The 23245-nt window shown below is 40.8% G+C and overlaps 2 protein-coding genes across 2 annotated transcripts in view; one reads left to right on the top strand and one right to left on the bottom strand.

The window, feature by feature from the left end:
* MAP2K6 (mitogen-activated protein kinase kinase 6) overlaps window positions 1-23245 on the top strand; it is a 1063669-nt gene that overhangs the window by 562059 nt on the left and 478365 nt on the right. The window lies entirely within an intron of this gene.
* Window positions 1-23245, bottom strand: part of LOC121921527 — a 36255-nt gene that overhangs the window by 8268 nt on the left and 4742 nt on the right. Inside the window, exon 3 of the mRNA XM_042449741.1 lies at window positions 16733-16947. Within this exon, the coding sequence (XP_042305675.1) occupies window positions 16733-16947 (215 nt within the window). The remainder of the gene's footprint in view (window positions 1-16732; window positions 16948-23245) is intronic.

The raw sequence follows: 23245 nt of genomic DNA, 5'->3' as shown, positions 1-23245 counted from the left end.
TATTATTATTATTATTATTATTATTATTATTATTATTATTATTATTATTATTATTATTATTATGCTTTATTTATATAGCGCTATATAATAGATAAAAACATTTAAAACACTAAATACATAAATAACAAACATTTCAAAACAAACTAAAACTCCTCTTTCAAATAGTTTGAAAACCACAGATAATTAAAAACAGTCAGAGGAGCAAAACAGCACCACCAGAAACTCAAAAGGGACAAAGCCAGCCTTTCCTCCCTTGAAAGGGAAGTCTACAGTCAGAGCGCTGCTGCAGAAAAAGCCCTAGCCTCATGGGAGGGTAGGGCACACAAGAGGGATCTTAGATTTTGGGCAAACTCATATGGGAGGAGATATCCTAGTCCAAAACTATTCATGGATGTTTAGATCAAGACCAGCACCTTGAATTGAGCACAAGGAAACTAGAAGCCACTGCAGTTCTTGTCAAACTAGTATTATATGGTTTCTAAAATACACACTTGATAACAGTGTGACAAAAGGCAGGCCCCATGTACAACACATCATAGTAATCTAACTGGAAACTAATTAAGGCATGAACCACTGTGGCCAGTTCTGCTCTTCTGAGGAAGGGTAGCAGCTGGTGCACCAACTGAAGCTGGGCAAAGGCAATCCTGGCTACAGCAGCTACCCAGTAAAACTAATATTTTGAACCCTAGTACCCACAGATTGCCCTCATCTTGGCCATTAAAAACCCATTCATGAGGTACAATTTGTCCTTACATTGATGTGTCAAAATGTGCAGATCTCCAGACCTCCATACATTGGTTCCTTCATGTATTGTGGAATAAAAATAATGGTTTTAATTGGGCCAGAAAAGAAGAAATATGTTGATCTTGTGTAGTTGGCTGAGGACATGCTGTCTTGGGAGAATGTAAGGATACACTTACCACTTGGAGGGGGGTTGGTATATCTATAGGGGTAGCAATGCCTTGTGTTCCTCTTGTTTTCCACCTGGTCCATCTGTATATTTCTAAGGAAACACTTCTAAAAAGTCACAACTCATCAGTACAGTTTTCTCACACAAAGCCTAATTCTGAAATGCTCCCACAGAGCTTCCCATCACTGGTGGACACAAAGATACAGACAAAGACCTAGAACAGACTCTTAAAGAAGAGCCAGTTCACCTCCAAATCTTCAAATTAAAAACACTGCCGTCTTAATGGTCTGGGCTCCCATAGTGAGCTGTCATTCACAGCAGCACATTCTGTGGCTTGCGAAGAAAGAAGAAAAGAAAATGAAAGAGAGGAAGCACACCACTATATTATATTGATAAATCTTTCTGGCAACCAAATAACATTGTTCATGCCTTGTTGGCTTTTGGGACATCATTATATTGGCTGTAGGTGGGAAATTATTCACCGACCTCTGCATGTGTTAATATTGATTCAAGCTGTTATAAGCCTAATTAAGGAAAGAAAAGATCACCTGTGTCCACCAGCATTTAATAGCAGTTTGGAAAATTTAAATTCTTCTTTTTTGTATTCACAGCAAATGATGGCCACTCTCTTGATTCTATCTTAACTGCCCATCATGCTCCATTCATGTCCACTGACAATAATTTGTAGTAAACCTCAGGGATCTCTTTCCCCTTTTTTGCTCTCTGTCCCAATTAGAAGATGAAAAACTTATCCTCACTTTCTGAGTTCTGCATCTATCTGTGGTATTTGATTGGCAACGGCACTGAAGTTTTGTTGGAAATATCAACTCTCTTCAGACCATGACAAGTTAGTTGCAGACCACACTGAAGTTTGAGTCCAACTCAGCATGACATTGTTCTCGTCCATAGATCTTCGGTCTTGCTACTGCTGACCTTGTTTTCCTTTCCTTGACACTAAGAGTCCATACAGACAGGCCAAAATAAAGCTGCTTTGGGTCTCTTTGGAGGTATGCTGTTTAAATTATGCGTGCGTCCTAAGAGGCCAGAAGCCATGCCAAAACCACACTTTGGCGCAGCTTCTGGCCTCTTAAGTTGTGTGTGTCATTTAAACAGCATACCTCCAAAGAGACTAGAAGCGGCTTTATTTTGGCCTGTCTATACGGGCCCATACTCATCTGTGCCAGCAGTGCTGGGATGGCCAAAGAGATTTTGCTGTCCTCCTGTGAGGAGCAAAATAGTGTCACCTGCCTATTCCATGTCAGTTAGACAGCTGATTGACACTTACTTCAGGACTGGCAACAGGATCACACTGTGACTGCCCCTAGGGCACCAAGCTAACATAGGAGGGGCAGGGCAAGGTATGTGATGTATTTCAGAGGAAGGAACTGGTAAAACCTCTTCTGAGTATTCCTTGAAGTTATGGGGCAGGGGGATTGACAAGTGACTTGAAGACATACACACACTGAGATCTCAGATACAGACAGCAGGAGTGAATTCTCTATATATTACCTCTTAAGAGAATCATGGGGCAGAGATGAATTCAGGCCTGAAGGAGGAGGAGGATAGACAGACAGTAGTCTGAGGTCTGTAATGGATTGGATGAGGGAAAATAGACTTAAGTTGAATCCAAATAAAACGGAGGTACTCGCTATAGGAAACCCTGCACTGGGTATGGAGATCTGTTCAGCAGTCCTGGATGGGGTCACATTTCCCCTAAAGGACTGTGTCTACAGCTTGGGGGTACTTCTGGATTCGTTGCTTCAGCTGTCTTCCCAGGTTGATGTGATGGCTAGGAGTGCCTGTTATCAGCTTCAGCTGATACGCCAGCTGCGACCCTACCTGGAGCAGAGGGACCAAGAAATGATTGTACATTCATGGGTAACCTCTTGTCTTGATTTCTGTAATGCGCTCTACATGGGGCAACCCTTGTGCAACGTTCGCAAACTGCAACTGATTCAGAATATGGCAGCCAGGTTGGTCATAGGTAAAGCTCAATTCGACCCTATTATATATTGAAATCTCTTCATTGGCTGCCTATTAGCTTGTGGGCTCAGTACAAGGTGTTGGTTATTACCTATAAAGCCCTACATGGCTTGGGTCCAGCATACTTGAGGGAACGTCTCCTCCCATACAATCCTTTCCGTGCACTCAGGTCCTCTGGGAGGAACCTACTCCAGCCAAAGAAAACCAGGCTGGTGGTGACTTCCCAGAGGACCTTTTCAGCTGCCGCTCCTAAAATATGGAATGACCTGCCGGAAGAGATCCACCATATTACATCTTTGGAGGCATTTAAAAAGGCAATAAAGACGGATCTCTTCCAGCGGGCCTTTCCAGATTAACCTCCAGCTGAATTAACCATTACTCTTTCACCGCCTCTCCTGATGATCTCTTGGAATAATTCGACCTGTGTCGATCCTTAGTTACAAAATTTGTAACTAAGTACACTGTACTGGGGATATTGTATTTTATCTTGATGCTTATGTGCAATTTTAGCAGAAGGAGGGCAGGTTAAGGGGATTAGGGAAATTTTATTATTGTCTGTATATCTGTTTTACTGGACTGTTGCTACCTGCCTAGATCCCAGAAGGGAGAGTGGGATATAAACAAACAAACAAACAAACAAACAAACAGTTATCTCACTCCAAGTTATGGGTCTGCTGGTCTGCAGTGGAACTGTAGCATGATTGCAGGGCTCTGTAGTTTTCATGGTTCTTGATGGGCCTTGGGAACATGCTGCAGATGACCTCACCATCAGATGCATTTTGAAGTTCGCAGTGGGACATGATTATGTTACTGAAAACTATGTATGCCTATTTCAAACTCATTCTGAATCAGTCAGGAGCAGGGGAGGATAGTTTGACTACCTGTATTTCAAATGCAATTGGCCAAGGAGCTGAGCATTCCACCCATGTTTTTGAGAGGTAAACATTGTCTGGAAGACAATGGATGTAAACAGTCTACCAGTGAAAGCTCTAGTCTCATGCATAATTCCCCTGATTTTCCCCAACTCATCTCAGGCATATCAATTAGCTGTGAGATGAGAAAGTGTGTCTGGCTGCATTATTGACAAGGTCACAAAGGCCTCAATTTTCCCTCCATGGATTACACCATCTAGGTGTCATTGATTTCACACTGTCTGACTGACATTCAAGAATGCATAACTTAGTTATTCCTCCATCAAATGGTTTCCAGGGTGGTTTAAAAAAAACTTTTTTCACATTATAGGAAGTTATTTGTGATTCCTTGGCAATATGTAAAGAACAAATTGTTACTTTCTGGGGAGGAATTGTACTTGTACAGCCACAAGGCTGTAGTGTAAACATATTCTGGGGCAATTTCATATTAGGAGGCAAAAATGTACCAAGTGTGCATGGGTTCAGTCACACCAAATCTAACACTTCCAAGATAACTCACTCTCTGTCTGTGTGTGTTCTGTGCCTTCGAGTCATTTCTGACTTAGCGTGACCCTAAAGCAAAGCTATCATGGGCAGCTTGAATTCAATTTTGGGAGAAAAGCAGGATATAAATACTCTAAATAAATAAATAAATTTTCTTGACAAGATTTGCTCGGAGGAGGTTTGCCATTGCCTTCCTCTCAGGCTGAAAGCATATGATGTGCCCAAGGTCACCCTATGGGTTTCCATGGTCACACTGAGAATTAAACCCCAGTCTCTGGAGTTGTAGTCAAACTACTATGTCATGCTCACTCAAGGTAACTGTAGTTGTCTATATTTTCATTTGCCATATTGACTCAAGAAGTTATCAGAGTGGAAAATTCATTAAGATCTCAAAACTAGCTATTTCTTAATGATTTCAGAAAGATTTCCTAAAGATCTCAAAAGCTGCTATCTCCTACAGTATAAATCCCAGAGGAAAAAGAACATTGGAACATTACACTGTTTTCAGCAGTGGAAGAGGAAACATCTTGTTGTGGGGTAGTTTCAACCAGTCATCCTGAAAGGCAAGAAGATGTTTGTGGCAGCAACCTGTAAGGACCTATCAATTCATGTTACAGCCAAGCCAGGAATCAAACATAGAAGAGGAATAAGATCGAAGGAAGAGGGGGGAAATGGACACAATATGACCTGTCTCCCTTTCCCCACCAGTATTAAGAGGACGTCTCAGTTCTGGATGGGAAGGGTGTTTTTCCTTCCACTGGTAAAAACAAAAATTTCAGAGCTAAGTCCAATGTTCTTTTTCCAGCAGTGAAGGTGAATCCTCCTTTAGTGGGGCATACCAAGGGTTCTCATCTACTGGGTGGGATGAACTGAGTATGTCCAAAACAGGCCCATAGTGAGGCTGGGGCAACAGGGCAATTGAGGCACCACCCCAGGGCCCCTAACCAAAGGGGGGGGGGGCAAATGGTGGTGCGCCAAGATGGCACCCTCAGCGCACAGTAGGACTCATGAGTGTGCGAATGCTCCACCCTACCAAGCCCTACTTTCTGCCCTTGGGCCCCTAAAGGCCTAGCTACGGACCTGGTCCAGAAGGAAACAAGGAGTTTCCTTGGAAGTATATGTCTACTGAAAGAAGCCTTTGCTAAGGCAAAGATATCTAAATGGTAGTGGAGAACAAATGTGGAAAAGGAAAACCAAATAGCTGCCCTACAAACATTGAAGCAAGGAACATTAGTGGATAGAGCAGCAGAAGTAGCGGCAGTGCATGTGGAGTGAGTGACAACTGCCCCAGACAGTGGAGTTCCAGAAGATGAGTAACACATAATAATAATAATAATAATAATAATAATAATAATAATAATAATAATTTGTTTTATTTATATACCGCTATTCCAAGGATCATAGTGGTGAACAGCAAGTAAGCTAATTAGCAAGTAAGCTAATAATAGTGATGCAGGGCCTGATCCATCTTACCAAGGTGGATTAGGAGACTTTCTTGCCTATTGAAATGCTTGGAAGAATATGAACATCTGATCCAGTACTTGGAAAGTCTGAGGTACTCAATGTATATTTAGAGGGATTGACAAGCACCCAGAATGTGCCAGATTTTCTCTAACACTTTGACTGGATGAAGACAAAATGAAGGGACCATAGGTACAAAAAAAGGGTCCAGCCTCAAAACCACTGAATTATCATGGAAAATGCAAAATTCCTTATATATCAACAGGGCTCCCAACTCCAAAACCCTTCTGGCTGAAGTAATATGCAGAATAGAAGCAGGAACAAGACTGATTGACTTGTGGATTGCTCCTCCTGTTGGTTGCTTCCACAAACTCCTTCCTGCCTTTCAGAGTGAATGGGAGGAATAACCCCACTACAGGAGCTTTCCCTGACACTGATGGAAAAAAAAAACAATTATTATCACAATAGCCTTTGAGCCTAGCAGGAGGTAATCACTGGCAAGTATCCCTGTAGATACACCCATTTGAATGGGTGCTAAACTAGCCTTTGGGTCAAAGGACACCCAGCAATTAATAATGACCACAATCCTGTATAAAGCTGGTGGAGTGTTATATTCTGCCAGTGTATAACGCCATCAGGGTTAACCTCAAGAAAAAGAGCCCTCTCTCCATGCCAACTGTCATCATCCGGCCTGGGAGGGAGTGAAAAGGCCGGGCAAGCTTCATCGGGCCTGGCCTAGATTAAGAAGCAGAGCCCTCCCTCCAGTCCACTTGCCTTGGTCCAGGCCTCAGAGGGAGAGAAGAAATGCTGGACCTGATCCCCTTCCTCACCACCATTCCCTTCTCCTTTTGTGTTGTGTCTTTTTAGATTGTAAGCCTGAGGACAGGAAACCATCTAATTAAAAAGATTGTATGTACAGCGCTGTATAAATTTACAGCGCTATATAAATAAAGCTTAATAGTAATAATACACATGTAGAGATTAGACTGCTGAGGAAGGCAGCTAAGGGAGTGGATGGATGTAGGCGGAGCCAGCCTGGTAGCAGCATAACTGAGTCTTCCACTGTACTCCTGCAGCCCATCCATAGCCATTTAGGGTGGTGCAGAAGTGTGCCTGGGCATAATCTGCCAGCTGTGTCACTGTTAAGCAAACCACTGGTTCAAAGAGGTACTGGATACTTCCTTACACAACACTATAAGAAATAGAACCACTAGTGGAAGCCCTGATTAAACAGGGTAATCTTAATAGGATTCTGGACATAATATCCTCTTCTGGGAGGCCTGCAAAGGCCTGATTCAATCAGAAAAAAACGAAACAGATGCAAAAGGTGATTGACTACACAGGATATATAGACCTTATAAACACAGGCTGAAGCTAATTTTATACATAATATATTAAAAATATTTTTTGCATGAAACAAAGTTTGTGGAAACTGAACCATCAGAAAGCAAAAGTGTTATTATCTGAGCCACCATATAGACAATTTTGGATTTTATAATATTTCAGATTTTTATCATTCTGAATAAGGGACACTCAACTGCTAGCTAAATTTAAAGAAAGCAGTGGTCTCTACCCATTTTGATGGCAAGATGGTATCAAGCTGGATTCTCATTATGGAATGCCAACTAATCACCATATGCAGAGATACAGGTCCAGTTCAGTTATAATGAAAAACCATGGTTTTTAGTTACATTGGGGTGGGCAACTATGGTCTTCCAGATGTTGTAGGACTGCAACTCCTACAATCTGACACCACTGGTTAGGGTGGTGGAAATATCTGGAGTGTCACAGATATTGTCACCCAAGCACATTCCTGTGTGTCTTCTCCTTCTGCCTCTTCCCTGCTCTATTTTCACCAGCAGCTGAAGGCATTCTTATTTAAGTAGGCTTTTGGTGGATGAATTTTACTGGTGTAGTGTAGATTGCTGTCTTAATGCTTTACTAGTGTTTACTGGTTTTAACTATGGTGTTTTTAAGTTATGTTTTAATATTAATATTTTTTTTAGCTTTTGTAATCAATGTTTTAGGTCTATCTTTTAAAATTATTGTAAGCCACCTTGAATCCCATTTTGGGAGAAAGGCATGATATAAATCCCTAAAATAAAATAAAATAAAATAAAATAAATTCAGCTGCAAGGAAGAGACTGGAAGCTTTCACTTCCAGAGTTACCGTATTTTCTGGCGTATAAGATGACCGGGGGTATAAGACGACTCCCAACTTTTAAGATGAAAATATAGACGTTAGCATATATTCACCGTATAGGGCTACCCTCCTCCTGAGTAGCATGGCAGCTGGCCGTGCACACACGTGCCAGCTTCAAGGGGCCTCTGGAGGCCCTTTAGAATCCAGCGTGCGCATACACTGCCGGCTGCCGGCTTCCCAGGCTTCCGGAGGCCTGAAAAGCCGGCGGCCCTGAGAGCGTGCATGCCCAGCCGTGGAGCTGCTGGGCTCAACCCGGCGTACAAGACGACCCCCGACTTTTGACCCAATTTTATTGGGTCAAAATGTCATCTTGTACTCCGGAAAATACGGTACTCAAACCATAATTCCCTGTGATGCCCAAAGATGGAAAATGACATCTAAGTTTGGGTAAGCATGGTATGTTCAGACTCTAGTTTAATCTTGGTTTGTTTTTTTAAACTAAAGCTTTAAAGCAAGTCAAAGTTTCCCACGTTTGGATGTGCCCAGCTCTAATTATTTCATCTAGATAGGCAAATGAATGAATTGGCATTCATTCCTGGAGGCAACAGCGACTTCTCAAGGGGACAACTTTGGTCACTGTGGTAGGGGAAGGGTTAAGTCTCGCCAGCCACTGACGCCATGACAGAGATCAGCCCTTTGCCAGGTTGATGATGATGATGATGATTATATTTAAACCACATAATTACAAATGAAACTTTTACATCATGTCTAGTTTGAACTGGAAGGAAGCATTTGCTCACTCACATTGCCTCCTCTCTCTCTCTTACTCTGAACTGCTGTCAGGCAACAAGTCCCTCCTAGAGAATCGGCTCCAAAGATTAGGCAAGTAAGTCTTACTGCAAGGCCTATTTTCTTTCTGACACAGGATGCAGCTACTGGGTTTCTCTTTGCAAGGAGAAAGAAAAGGAAGATGGAGGGAGGTGGCAGCAACCAATAGGCAGAGAAGATTCTAGCTTTTTAGACTGGAAGAAAATATAGTAGCGGATTGTGTAGTTATACTACACACACATACACACACACAAGCCCTTAGCTGGAACATTATCACATGAGCATTTCTACAGACTCCCATATCTGACAAGCAAGGTGAGGCAATTACTCCAAGCTGTTTTTCTTTATCCTCAGCTTTCTGGAGGCCTCTTCTATTCTGTCCCTGATGAAATAGCCATCCCTCAGTGCAAGGTGGGCATTGGTTGACCCTCATAATACTGTCAAACTGCAACTCCTGACAGTGTTTGCCAAAGATGAGAAACGCTTGGAGCTGCAGCCTCTAAATTTTCTACCACTGACCTCCACTCATTACATTTTGATGAATGACCCATCATGAAAAAAAATATCCCAGGCATTCCTGTCACAAGAATGCCATGATAAAATCCTAAATTCAATGGTTAATCTCACTTCATCAGTGGGAACCTGGTAAGTCAGCACTCCATTGTTTCAATTGATTTAATTTAGTTGGGACTTAACAAACTGGATTTAGGCCAAAGACTTTCAGGTTAAAGATTCATAACTTGCCCACTGCTTGCCACTTATATATCTTTTCCAGATCTGTAAGTATATGTTAGGGGACTGTTTACTTGTCAAAGCTGTATATACTTAAGTAAGTTTGGATTTCCGCACGCACCCAAGGCAAGTTGTTTTGGGCTGAGTTTCATCTCCTAATGGTTATCCTCTTACCATGTGGCTTTCACCACAAAACAAAATGCGTATGTTTCTCCACCCCTAGAGGTTCAGCTCCAAAACCCAGCAAAACAATTGAAATAGCTTCCTAAAGTCAGTACTGAAAATTATGCTCAGGGCACCATTGGATTTGACCAAATGTCCCATACTCAAATTTTTTACTCTTGGGACCCCCCCCCTTTTTAACATCTACATGTGGACATTGCATCTCCCCTTGATGTAGCATATTAATAAAAATATTTTGTTTATTTAGTGTTCATGTTTTCACCCACATATTCATGTATATTCATATTTTAACATATATTATATTATAAAGAAATAACATCATTCAAATTAGAACAGTTTTATTTAAGTAGCTTCAATATTTAAGTCAAGGCATGTGTAAATTATACACACAAAAAGTTTGGGATGAGGATGATGATGAGGCAGAGGAGGATGAAGGATCAGAGCCTCCAAGTCTCAACTCTCATGCCTGCCCTAGGGGTCCTGCCCCACCATTTGAGAGCCCCTGCTGTGCCTGAATGGTGACTTTGCTTACACATTTATGAAATGTTAAGCAAACACAGCAAGAAATACATTGCTAGGATCTTTCATGGATACTTTTATTCCACCATTACCAATCTGATGTCCCAAGAGTCTGGCCTGAAGATGAAGGGAAAGGTTGCTTAAACTTGTCTTCTTTTCCCAAATCTAAATAATCTGTTACCTGAAAGAGCTCTTACTTACTTGGGAGCAAAAAGAGTAAATGTGATGTAAATTGCATGAATCACTAGCATCCTCAAGCTGGTGGCTTCCATGTCAATGAATCTCCTGTAAAGAAGGTCGCCAAGGTGCTCCACCCTATCTCCCAAAAAGGTTCAGCAGCACCTTGGAAGACTCCCATAAAGTATAGACTGAAACATGGGGCAGAATCACTACCCTAATTGAGAAGGAAGCCACAGCTGTATGGTGAAGTTGCAAGACAATAAAATAAAAACATCCTGCCAACAGATGTTCTTTGCCCAAGATTATCTCCCACTGCCATTTCTCTTCAAAATCAATCATCCAGCCCATCCAAAAAGCCAGTGTCTTTTTTGCTCTTTAGTTCTGATGAAAGCAATCCTTCTTGTTGGTAGCAGGGGAAGGGAAATGACTTGGAGTTTTCTATTTTTGGGGAGGAAACAATGCCTTTCAGGAGTATGAAGCATTTAAAGAAGAAGAAGAATAGTTTTGTCCAGATGTTTGAAATAATTTCATTTTGCACAAACACATTCTCATTTGATCAGATTCAGCCCCCCCCCCCATCCCCATTTACCCAGTACTGGTCTTCCCACTGGTTGCTTACAGAAAGGACAGCTTTACTTGGTGAAGAGGACATGAGCATTTCTAGACACAGTCTAGTGATATGCTGTGTGCAAATGGCAGAGCATATTGTCTTGTACAGCTGGGGATGGTTTTGCTTTTGATAGTGAAGACATGGGCTGATATATATCCTTCCAAATAGCAGCATGAATACAGCACTAATCTGTGTTTTCACACACATGTTTGTGGGGGCTGTGCTTTTCTAACCAACCCACAAAATATGGGATCTGGCCAGGTGACTCACAGACTTGGAAGCAAAATTTAAGGCCATCTGTACTAAGGCTTTAGTTAGGCAGAAGGGTGGGGAAAAAGGAGGGGGAGTTTGGCTTTTGCTTTCATGTTAATGCATTCTAATTATCTTTTCTTTAAAAAAAAGAAAGATTTTTTCTTCCTATCCTTTAGCAGTGAGACAGTGCTTTAAAAATGTTTGGGATATCAGAAAAACCAGTCAAGACAGACACTTTAGGTCTACACAGAACAGCCAGACTAGATCATTTTTTGTTGTCCTTCTGGCAGCAGGTGGAGACTTCTTTATTTCGACAGGCCTTTGGGGCTTGGCTGCTTGTGGGGAAAGGGATTTTAATTTTGTGCTGTATTGTCCACATTCCTTAGCTTTTTAATGGATATGCTTTAAAATTGCATTTGGTTCCATTGTTTAATGTATTTTAACTTTGTGTGTCAGTGTTTACCTGTGTCCATTCTATTTTTTGTGAGCTGCCTTGAACAACACATCCTGATTCCTTTGCTCTGTATCTGTCACCCAAACTCACACAATCAGGGTTTTAAACTGCATAAGAGCCTATGGAGTAGAGGAGGCTCTCTGTGGCAGGCCTTTGCCCACCAAAGAGTGGAGGATGGTGGAGAGAAGTGACATGGAAATGAGAGAAGTGGTGTCCAGTGAGTGAGTCTCTGGTCTCCTCATCACTGGAACCCATAAATGGTGAGACAGGACTTCATAGACTTGCAAACAGCAAGAAAGTTGAGATGCCTGAAGATTTTGGCATAGCAACTGCTATAAATATTTATTTTCTGGTTAAAAACTTTTAAACCTGTTCAAGAGTCCTAGGGATTTCTAAGCAGAATATTCTGACTAATAGAGCTTTCTCCATCACAACACTTTGCCAGTATATCCTATAGATACAGCTTCTCACCCATTCATGAAAACTTTCATTTTATGACCATGCATCTTGAAAGTATTACTAGGAGCCCTGGCCTGAATCCTATTGGCAGTCCTAACTTGCATAGACCCATTCAACAAATTATTGAATGGTGAGCCTAGACTTATGTAAATCCCAGTTATTTAATGCGTCTTCTCTATTTGGGAGTATCTGGAAGATATTTTGGGCATAATCTCTTCCATTTAATCCAACAATTAGAGCTGAATACTTTTTACCATCATAAAATATATGAAGTAGTTATTTCAGTATTGTTATGGATAATTCCTGGATAAAGCTTAAGGGGAACTTCAGCAAACGATGCAAACGTTACTTTTTGGATGGTATCACCTGACATTAAGGCACAACCAAACATAACATGAACATTCACCCAAGAACAGTTTTATTCTCCCAAATCATCTGCAACAATGATGGGGACCTGTGACTTTCTCAATCTTGTTAGAGTCCAAGTCAACCAACCAACCTATATGCTTTCCTCCAATAGCTTTTATCTCAGCTCCAGCTAATAAGGCAAGAATGATGGGAGCTGCAGACTGACAACATCTTAAGGGCCTGACATTTTCAGCCCCCCACCTACAGATACTTTCATTCAGGAGACTGCAGACCAGAAGGAAGAAACCTGGGGATTTTACTTTCATTACTTTCATGTGTCTGTCTCAAGCACATTTGAATTAAATATTTGGCAAGGTAGGGACATTTTATTTTTAACCAGGACTGCTACTTCTTCCATCATATACTGCAATAAAAGCACCTGTCAGTTTTAAAACATGCTCATTATGCTGATTTTTAAAAAAAGATAATTTGGGAAAGTAGGAAGAGCAGGCATATTCCCACTCTCATATGGGCATCCTCCATCTGTGGTAGTCATGCCCAGCTAATACTTCATGTAAACCTCTCAGGTCTACTCTTCTTCTTGCTCACCTTTGCACTTTTGGGGCCAGAGTTCAATACTATGGATAGCTTCTTTACAATTTGGACCAAAATTGAGCATATTCACTGGCCCACTAACATAGAAACCACAACCTCTTGTTGCTGGTGTAACTCAGATTTAGCCCTATGGGTGGGGAAACCCTAAAGAAGGGGCAGTACATATCAATTCAGTTTGGAGAGAGAACTGGAGAGGAGAGGAGCTGTGTTTGTCACCTTGAACTAGCTGATGTGATTTTAATGTACAGATTGAGGACAGATGGGAGAGTAAATTCTCCTCTATTGAAATTTGCATTATGTACACTTGTCCCTCCACATTTGCAGCTTTGGCTTTTGCAAATTTGATTATTTGTGGATTTGATTAATATGCTCTCTCCCTAGGAATCTCTAGGTTCTCGAGAGAAATTCTCCTGGAAGTTGACGATAGAGTTGTACTGGAGGACCTAAAGATTTCTAGAGAAAACACTCCTCTAGGTTTTTATAGGTCCTGCAACATGATTCTGTGGTCAAATTCTGGCAGATGTTGACCACAGAGGTCTGACAGAGGACCTAGAAATTCCTAGAGAGGTGTTCTCTCAGGTTAAAAAAGTGCTGTTTATTTATTTGCATTTTTTTCACTTTCATGGGGGTCCTGTGCCCCTAACCCCAGCGAATGTGGAGGAGAAGTGTACATTTATTTAGACCTTTGACCTCTGTTAAACAGCAGTGAGTGCTATGTTGGTGTGCATGCATGAAACTCTGGGAGACTGAATATGTGTTGGATTCCATATAACATAAGACACTATAACGGCTGGATTTTTTTAAAAAAAATGTTTACATAAACACAAACTTAAATTTTTTATTAACTGCAGCATTCATTTATAACTTGACCCCATAGAACCTAAGAGACTGGCACTGAACACATACCTGTCCAGTTAATTTACATGTCAAGATATGGGCCAAAAGGCATTTGGAAACTAGGAAGAATCTCAGAAAGAACTCCTTTCCCCTCAAAGTTATATGCTGAGATTCAGTACAAGTACTCTATGGATATTCTTTCTCTGTGTTCCTCAGTTAGTCATTTTATCAGGCAGTGTCCCTCTATTGCTATAGAGCTTGGTATGTGCTTAATTAGTTTGCTTTTATGTGCCTAGTAGACATTGGCAGCACACACAATTTTGTGTATGTGTGGATTAGATTTGAATATTGCTATTGAGACTTTGTAATGTATGCCTATGGCAGTTTATAAGAAATTCATATCACTGGAGACCACATTCTGCAAAATGAACCCAAATTGCTCTCTCTTTCTTTTGCAGCTGTGCATTCCTGAACTGAAAAGGGCAACTTGGTCCTAGTCAGTTCCTTAGCAATATGTTCGGCCTTTGCAATCTACTGAGGAGCTTGGCAGTCACAGGAAGCTGTCTGCCTGTTAGAACCATCTGTTGCTAACTCCATCCTGGGGTGAAATCCTACTGTTTTGTATGTCTAATATTTCAAATATTTGCCTGTTGGCTGCCATGAGGGTTTTGACTGAACAAAGGCTGGCAATCTGGATGGGGAGTTTGCATTCCTGACTCCCAAATGGTTCGGGGAATGCTGCTCTGTGGCCACTGCCTGCCATTTCCTTGTTTTATAACCCTGCCGTCCGAGTGTTTTGCCAGGGCTTGGATTCAGGGGTGGAGAGGAGATTGCAATGTGGATGCTGTTTTATTCTTTTTAGGCCTGGGATAGATTCCACTCTGGGATTTGATTAACTTGTACACACAACATCATACCATGCATCTGGCTGCAAAGTGACATGTTAAGGAGAAGAATACTGGGTCCAAAGTATTCCTCCGCTTCTCTCCCTTTGCACAATGCTCAGTTTCAGTGGCTGCTGCTTTGGGCTACCGGGAGAAGGTGGGGGAAGGAGAGAGCAGGGCAACTCAAAGCACAATGATGTCATGCTGCACATTTTGTTCTGTTATTATAGGGAAGATGTGAGAAAGAGACATGCAGTGCACGTACTTCATAACAAGTTGGCCTAGCACAGATGTTGGGAATCTTTGGCTTGCATTCCTCCCTCAACTCTTTGCAAGCAAGAGGTGAGCGGAAGATGTTTGGTTTTTAGACAAGCTGTTATTTACCTCTGAAAGCAATAAAGTGTGAGCCTGGGTCTGAAACCAGAATCAGATTGTGGGATTCAGATCTTGATCTGAGATTGCATTGAGAATCCTGGATCCTTGCTCTATACCATGCTAAATTCGTGTATGCCTTAGTCAATAAAGGATGCGGCCTGTTTTACCCATAACTGGGCAGCGTCATGGTTATTTCACTGTCTCCTCTCCACTCCTTTGGCCCTGCAGGGACATCTTTGTCTAATTTGTTCATATATACGTGCATTAGATGAACACTAATGACTACTACTGCTCCTGGACAAGATATTATAATGCTCATCTAATTAGCTTTTTCCCTTTAGCACCAGGCTCTTGGCACAGGTTTTGTCCTGGGGCTTATGCTCTTCAATATTTTTTCCAATGATTTAGATGATGGGGTGGAGGGAATCCTTATCAAATCTGAAGATGGCACAAAACTGAGAGGAATAGCTAACACTGAAAGACAGGAAAAGAATTCAAAAAGACTGTGATAAACTAGAAAATGGCTGAAATTGATAAAATGAAATTCAACAGAGACAAATGCAAAATTCTACATTTTGGACACAAAAACTAAATGCACAGTTATAAGATATCTGGTTCAGCAGTACTACACGCATAAAGGAATTTTATATTATTGCTGATCTTAAGCTGAACATGAGCCAGCTGTGTGATGCTGCAGCAAAGAAGGCAAATGTTTTCTTCACTTGCATTAATAGAAGTAAAGTTTGCAAGCGGAGGGAACTAACAGTCCCCCTACATTCTGGATTTTGGTTAGGACTCATCTCAAGTACTATATTCAGTTCTGAGCACTTCATTTTAACAAGGATATAGACAAGAGGGTAGAACCAGGTCTAATAGTTTTAAGTTACAGGAAGGTAGATTTTGACTGAGCTTTAAAAGGAACATTTTTACAGTGAGAGCAGGTCAGAGTGGAACCAATTGCCTGGTGATGTGGTGAGATCTCCTTCTCTAGTTGTTTTCAGAAGGAGGGTGGACAACTACCTCCTGGGGATACTTTAGTGGGGAAACCTGCACTGAACAGAAGGATTTGACCTGATGGCCCACAGGGCCTCTTCCAACCCTGTGATTCTATGATAATATTTTCCTTAGTGTTGCTTAGTATCATATTTTTTGATCATAATAGTAGGATAGTTCTGCCCCACCCCACCACCCATGACTAAACTAAATCTTTGGTCCTATTGCATGAGGTCTCTGTTTCTTGCCTTTCCAGAGCATCCTTACTTGTTTTGACTACAGTGCCCAGAATCCCCCAGCCAGCAGAGCCATTGATCATATGCCGACTGGCAGATTATGGGATTTGTAACATTTTCAAGACATGGGGTAGAACTGTCCCTCCAGCAACCTTAAGGCAACATTTTGATCAGAAAGACTGTCACCAATTCCCTTTCAGCATTCTCTCTTTAGACTAAACATTTTTTTGAATATATTTACAATATGGAAAGTGAGGCATCAATCCAGGGTGGGCCCATTTTCCCAGAGACATGTGCCAAAAAGTTCCTGCCTACCTTGTGGCTGTTGGTCCTTAGGCTTCATCTCGCTGTTCTTTGCACTTTTGCTATTGCTACTCTTCTGTTTTGAAATCTCAGCAGCCTTTTGCTCTGTACTTCTGAGAGGTTCGCTGGGATTGAAGAGCTGCCCATCCTCAAATATTGGCTGCTTGGCTGACATCCTCTTTTTTTTATTCTCGTTCCTTTCACCTCGAATATGACTCCGTGGGCTTCTAATCCAACAGGGGGAAAAAGTATATATGCTAAAGTTCCATAACTTTCTTATATTATTCAACTCTGTTCCAGAGAATCCTAGGATTCTTCAGAACGGCTCTGGTATTTCTTAGGCAGTAGATCCATAGTGTTGGGAAATCATTGAAAAATGGTTTGCCTGCTGTCATGCATCTTCCCCTGCACTATGGAGCCCCAAAGGAGAAGGGAAAAGAGAGAGAACTTTGTTGTAATGAGTTGAGATTAGTAAACAATTACACTGTTACACTCATGTATCTACGTTACATTTCAAAGGCAATGTAATGTGTGGGAACAAAGTTAATGTGTTGATTCAATGAACCATGTTTTGTCCTTTTCCTCCCAAAGCTAAAGGGTATTTTTAAAATTCCTTAGAGACAGGAATTCTTAAATGTTTTGCATCATTCTCTTATCAAGACTATGGTGGGCTTTTTTAAAAAAGGAACAAGCAATGAGACCAAATAACCCAATACGTTGATTCATTAATGTTGCAGTTAGTAACATTGCATTGAATTCTTTTCTCACTTCACCTTTTAGTCAATGACTTGCCTCTGTGCTCTGTTACAGAACATGCTTTATGTCATGCCTTACCTGGAGGAGATCTTCTCCGATGAAGAAGGAATTAGAAGAGGCTGGCCTGGTTCATCCCAGGCAGCACCTGCAGATTTGGAGGAGGAGATGCAATCTCTGCCCCCGTCATACATTGACAGCCCAAATGCCAAGAACAGAAATGCCAGAAATGCTCTCTTTTGCTTTAAATATGCTAACTTTGCTTTAACTCAAACTATGCAGAGTTAATGAGGTCAGCTGTGCTAATATCCTGGTAGCTCTCTTGGAAGCATAGCAAGATGAACCCTTGTTAGTGCTTGGATGGTAGAGCACCAATGAATACCAGGTGCCTGTAGGCTGTATTTAAGAGGAAGAAATTGTCAAAACCACCTCTAAGTACTCCTTGCCTAAGAAATCCTTATGAAATTTATGGGATTGCCATACGTCAACAGTTGACTTGAAGGCACACACATGTAAATAAGCTCAACCATTCTGGTGCTGCAGACAATAGAGCCAATGGTGTCTGTTGCTCTTGAGAGATTTCCTCGGTTTTTAGACTTGGCTTAGGAGTGTTTGCTTCATTTGAGTTTGCACTATTTGGATTACATTCCTGTTTTTATGTTTATTGGTATCACTTCGGGACTGGCCTGATCTTCCCCTGGCCAGCCTTTGTGGGCTAGGGATGTACACACCCTTTTGGTGTTTGCCTAATTTAAAACAGGACACTTTCAGACATTTCTGACCAGGCTCCATACTAAACCTGAGCATGCACTCTGGATCCCACTTTCATTCCTCTAGAATTTTCTCTTTGCATAGGGTTTCTATGATTGATGTGGATGAAAAGTGTGAAAACCACTGGCCTAGATCATTGAGCAAGAAATTAAATGAATTCAGCTGAATGGAAATGCTGGAAGAGGAGCAATTCAGCCACATAATGCATGAACTGAAGTGAAATAGTTTTTAAAGGGAAGGATTTTGTAAAACAAGCAGATTTTGTGAAAACAACAGGAACAGTGTGGCTTTTTCATTTTGCAATATCTTATTTGATGGGGCAAACCAAAAATTAACACTGCTGTCATAACAAAAATGCAACCACAGTAGCTGTTGGCTGTAATGAGGATAATATGAACTGTTTCATTCTCTTACAGCACCCAGCTGCCAAGAGAGTGAAATTTTGACCTACCACTTAAAACCCCCAACAAAATTCACTACTCATTGGGTCAAGTACAGTGTCATCAGGAGAAGGAACCTAGTGAAGAAGGGCAACATTAATAGTACTTATGTGGATAGTGAACAAATCTCTTCAAACTCAAAGCCTCTGGAGTGATCTCTGAATCTGATTAGGGTATCAGCATTAATTATATCCATTCTGCAGTTTCGCTAAAAGAAGAGTTACCCCCTTTTTTTTTTTAGTGTTCTACATTTAAATAGTACCTTTTCTGGTGAAGTTAGGGATGCATGATGCCACTGAGTTTAGCTTCATTGTAATAAACTATGCCTCCCTTAGAGGTTAGTTTGATCCCACGCCAAAGTGGTCAGGTCTGAAGTCTGTGGTTTCCCTTGAGTACTTTGTGGTTTGAGCCTCTGCCAGGAGATTGGATAGGAGTAGTTTCCCTTCCTGTCACATGATTTAACCAAATTTATATAGGCTGGAAGAGACTATACAACAAGGAGTACAGAGTGAAGGAGGATATTTCTTCTGTACAGTCTTGGGTGCTAACTTCCTAAATGATCAGGGAATGTGACACAATGTTCACACCTGACTGCCTGAAAGTTAGAAAGACAATGTAGGTAAATCTGAGGAAAAATGGAAGGCCACACATAGATGTAGGACTTGGGATGATAAGTCTATGAAGTGAAAGGAAACTAGGAACACTTGATATTTAATTTAATATGAATTTATGGTAGATTAGTGCAAAGGATGGAGAAAAATTGGGGTCTAAGTATGGACAGTTACATACAGTCAAATGGGTGTGGTGTAGTGGTTTGAGTGTTGGATTAGGACATTGGGAGACCAGAGTTCAAATCCCTGCTAGGCCGTGGAAACCCATTGGATGACCATGGGCAAGTTGCATTCTCTCAGTCTCAGAGGAAGTCAAGGGCAAGCCCCCTCTGAACAAATTCTGCTAAGAAAACACCATGATAGGTTCAATTTATGGTCACCATAAGCCAAAAATCACACGAAGGCACACAACTACAACAACAATGAAACAAACAGCAATTTCTAAGGCCAAATATGTAAAGAATGAATGTCTATTCATCTGCAGATGTTGGGATAAATGAGACCTGCATCCCATCTATAACCTCTGTGCTATTATTGCTTGCCAAAAGACTAAATTCAGATTTAGGAATATAGCAGATAATGATTCTGTATGAACGTGGAATACACTAAGCTTCAGCTGGAGCATGGAAATACTGCCATAGCTCCTAAAAGTGTGGTCTTACATCTGTGTGGCTGTATTTAACAAATTAACGTATTCCCTTTTATGCAAAGTAATAGTATAAGTATAACCAACATCTGATAATGAGGAATTTTACAGAAGGAGCAGCTTGTGCTTTATAAATAATTCCATCTGTGGTTAATTTAAAAAATATTTTAGAAAGAAAGAGACTTGCTGTGAGCCAGTTGATAAATGCTTTGAATCTCAGAGACTTAAGTTAAATCCCAGTTCAGTTTTAAAATCACTCGATAATTTTAGACAAGCTGCAATTTTTCAGTTTCAGTTATCAATCCATCAAATGGAGATAGTAATGGTCTACCTTTGAGGCATGTTGCTGAGATGAATTATACAGGGACATAGAACACAGGGCTTTTTAACAGATAATAACTGTCACAGACAACACACGTAAAAATTAAAACCTTTTGTCTTTCAGTCAGACCACTGCACTCTCAGCAGTATGAAACATAGGTCATTTATGTAACCTCAGTATGCCTTCTGTTTATGGGTTTTAAGAAATGCTTATTGGTTTTGTTGGAGTTGTTTGTTTTAACATTTAGGGTTGTGGTTTTTTTTTTGTAATATATGATCTGATTTGTGGAACCTTTTTATCAAAGTTCATTCAAATCAAAAATCATTTTAATAATCTTAATACAGTCAGCCCTTCTTATACACGGATTTGTTATACACGGATTCAAGCATACACGGTTTGAAAATGTTCCAAAAAAGTATAAATTTCAATGATCAAACCTTGATTTTCCATTTTTAATAAGGGACACCATTTTGCTCTGCCATTATATTTAATGGGACTTGAGCATACACGGATTTTGTTATACACGGGGGATCTCGGAACCAAACACCAGCGTATAACAAGGGTCCACTGTATATGCAATCATCTTTTAAATTAGATTTGGTAAAAACTTTATAAGGATGTGGATATGCCTTATCAAACAGAATGACATACATGATGGAAAGCAGTGAATTCCTATATAGCACTTAGATATAAGGAATGAAAGATTACATTGCACATTTTATTTAACTGCTTTTCTTTCTGTTTCATTTTGCACTGATCCATATGTGAAAGCTATATGCTGAACTGGGTCTGTTGGATTAGAATAAAACTTGCAGAAATTCCAAAATATTTTCAGTCCATTGTTATTAAGAGGAAAAGAAGCCTAGTCTGCTTCGCTGATTGAGAAAGTTCTACTTCTTTCCCATGTGTATAGATCCTAGTCTGAGGTTGCACTGCAAATTCTGGCTCCTTGTCTTGTGTCATTGCATTCATTGTTTGCATTGCTTTGATCCATGCCTTGGATTGTGAAGAAATAATTTATAAAATCAAGTTGACAGCACTAACCTGCACATTGAGCTGTAACATTTGTCAGCAACTTTTGTAACATCAGATTCTGTTCTTTTATGCTTCTTGCAACCAATATGTAAAAAACAGAGCCTGCTTTCCATGACAGGAATGTCTGCAAGGGAGATGTTTTTGGATGGTATGCAGGGGAGGGTTGCCCTCTTTCAAGTAGCACCAACTTCCTAATGTGTCAAATATGGGAGACTTATGCCCCCCCTTCAAATATTGTTGGACAGCAAGTCCCATCAGTCCCAGCCACGATTGGTCATGATGAGGAATGCTGGGAGTTGCAGCCCAGCAGCATCTGGAAGGCTATGTGTTCCCCCATCTCTATTATTGTTAAATTGTGGTTTATATTTTTGTGGTTTTTTTATTTTATATGATTACCTTTTGCTCTATTTTGTAACAAATATAAGGTGTTGTGAGTCCTATTCCTGGAAGAGAGGCAGGATATGAATCTGTCAAACACAAACAAACAGACACAGAGGCCCTATGCCTGGAAAAGGAAAGCCTTTAGGTTTTATTCCCTTTGTGAGAAGTAGCTACTATTTGTTGCCATACTCAGGAAAGTATTTCTTTGCCACCAGTAAAGGGAAAGAGAATGGCTAGTCATCAACTAATGTGGCTTCCCATGAAGAAAGGGAGGGGGAGAAAGGTAATGGATTCCTCTCTGTGTTCAAATTATTTTTGAGGGTTTTGCCTGACCATGATGGACTTAATCCAAACTTCATGTGTTCACGAATGCTTTGGTGTCACCATTTTCTTAAAATGACCTTTCACTCTGTAAACAGATGGAGCTCTTTTCTCCTTGATACAACAGAATTCATGGGAAGGAACACAGAGCACTTAGGATGAACGACAAGCTTGGTTTATTGACACTACAGATGCAGAGTCTTAGCTGTTTTCACAGGGAGTTCACAGGGAGTTTCAACCAGTGTTTCATAAAGTGTTTGTTCCTTCATCTTGAGATGAAAGAACCTCTCAAGATGGAAGGAACAAACACTTTATGAAACACTGGTTAAAAACTCTGGCACAATAAATAGGTCCATGTTATGTTACATCTTGGTCGAGCATTTTGATCATCCATTTGAAATTCTCCATCCAAGCCTGTGCATAGATTTTCCTCCCTACTTATCTGGTTTACTACTTTCTGTTTCTTTAAAATAAAGACTCTTCTATGAGTTAAGAATTTGAAAATATATTCTTAGCATATGTGCACTCTTTTTTATAAATAAATAAACAAACAAATAATGTGATCTGCTGGTACAATATAGTCTGTATTTCTTCAAAATAGTTTGACTCAGTGGATCCTTTATGTGCTCCAGATATACTAAATACAAAGATGAATAAGGCCTGGTACAGATTAAGAGAAACTCCTCTGAATCGTTGTTGTAAGCAACTGCACAGCTGTGGCAACGATCCACCCCAAAAAAGTAGCTCCGAAATGGAGCTCCTTCCCGCAATGCTGCCAAGATGCCATTTGCACCCTGGGGTGTCACAGTGATATCACGAGTGCACCAAGCTGTTTGAATGCAGTGCGTGCATGACATCATCGACATATGCACCATGTGGATGCCAGCACAAAGATGGCGCTGCGTGATAGGGTTCCGGAGCGTGCGGATGCTGTGCGCTCCGGAACCCTAGAATTGGTCCCAGGCCACCGCAAACTGGTAATCTGTACTGGGCCTAAATTCTGTTTAGCACAAATAGTGGCAATTTACCTGGCTACCACTGGAGACAGAATACAGTGATCCCATATCTGTAGAGTACACTTCAAATGCCAGTCACAAAAATTATAAGCCATTTTGGAAAAAGAAATGTGAAGTGATATGGGCTTGAATTCAGAGTGAAATTCTGGCTCTTGGATCTCTGCTATAGCAATCTGTGGGACATCTCACTCCAAGGGACCTTCGGGTGCTTGAAAATAATGGGTTAACT

The sequence above is a fragment of the Sceloporus undulatus genome, chromosome 2 (assembly GCF_019175285.1).
Source record: "Sceloporus undulatus isolate JIND9_A2432 ecotype Alabama chromosome 2, SceUnd_v1.1, whole genome shotgun sequence".
Taxonomy (NCBI): Eukaryota; Metazoa; Chordata; class Lepidosauria; order Squamata; family Phrynosomatidae; genus Sceloporus; species Sceloporus undulatus.
Note: the sequence above shows the minus strand (reverse complement) of the source record. Positions and strands in the feature narration are given on the sequence as shown.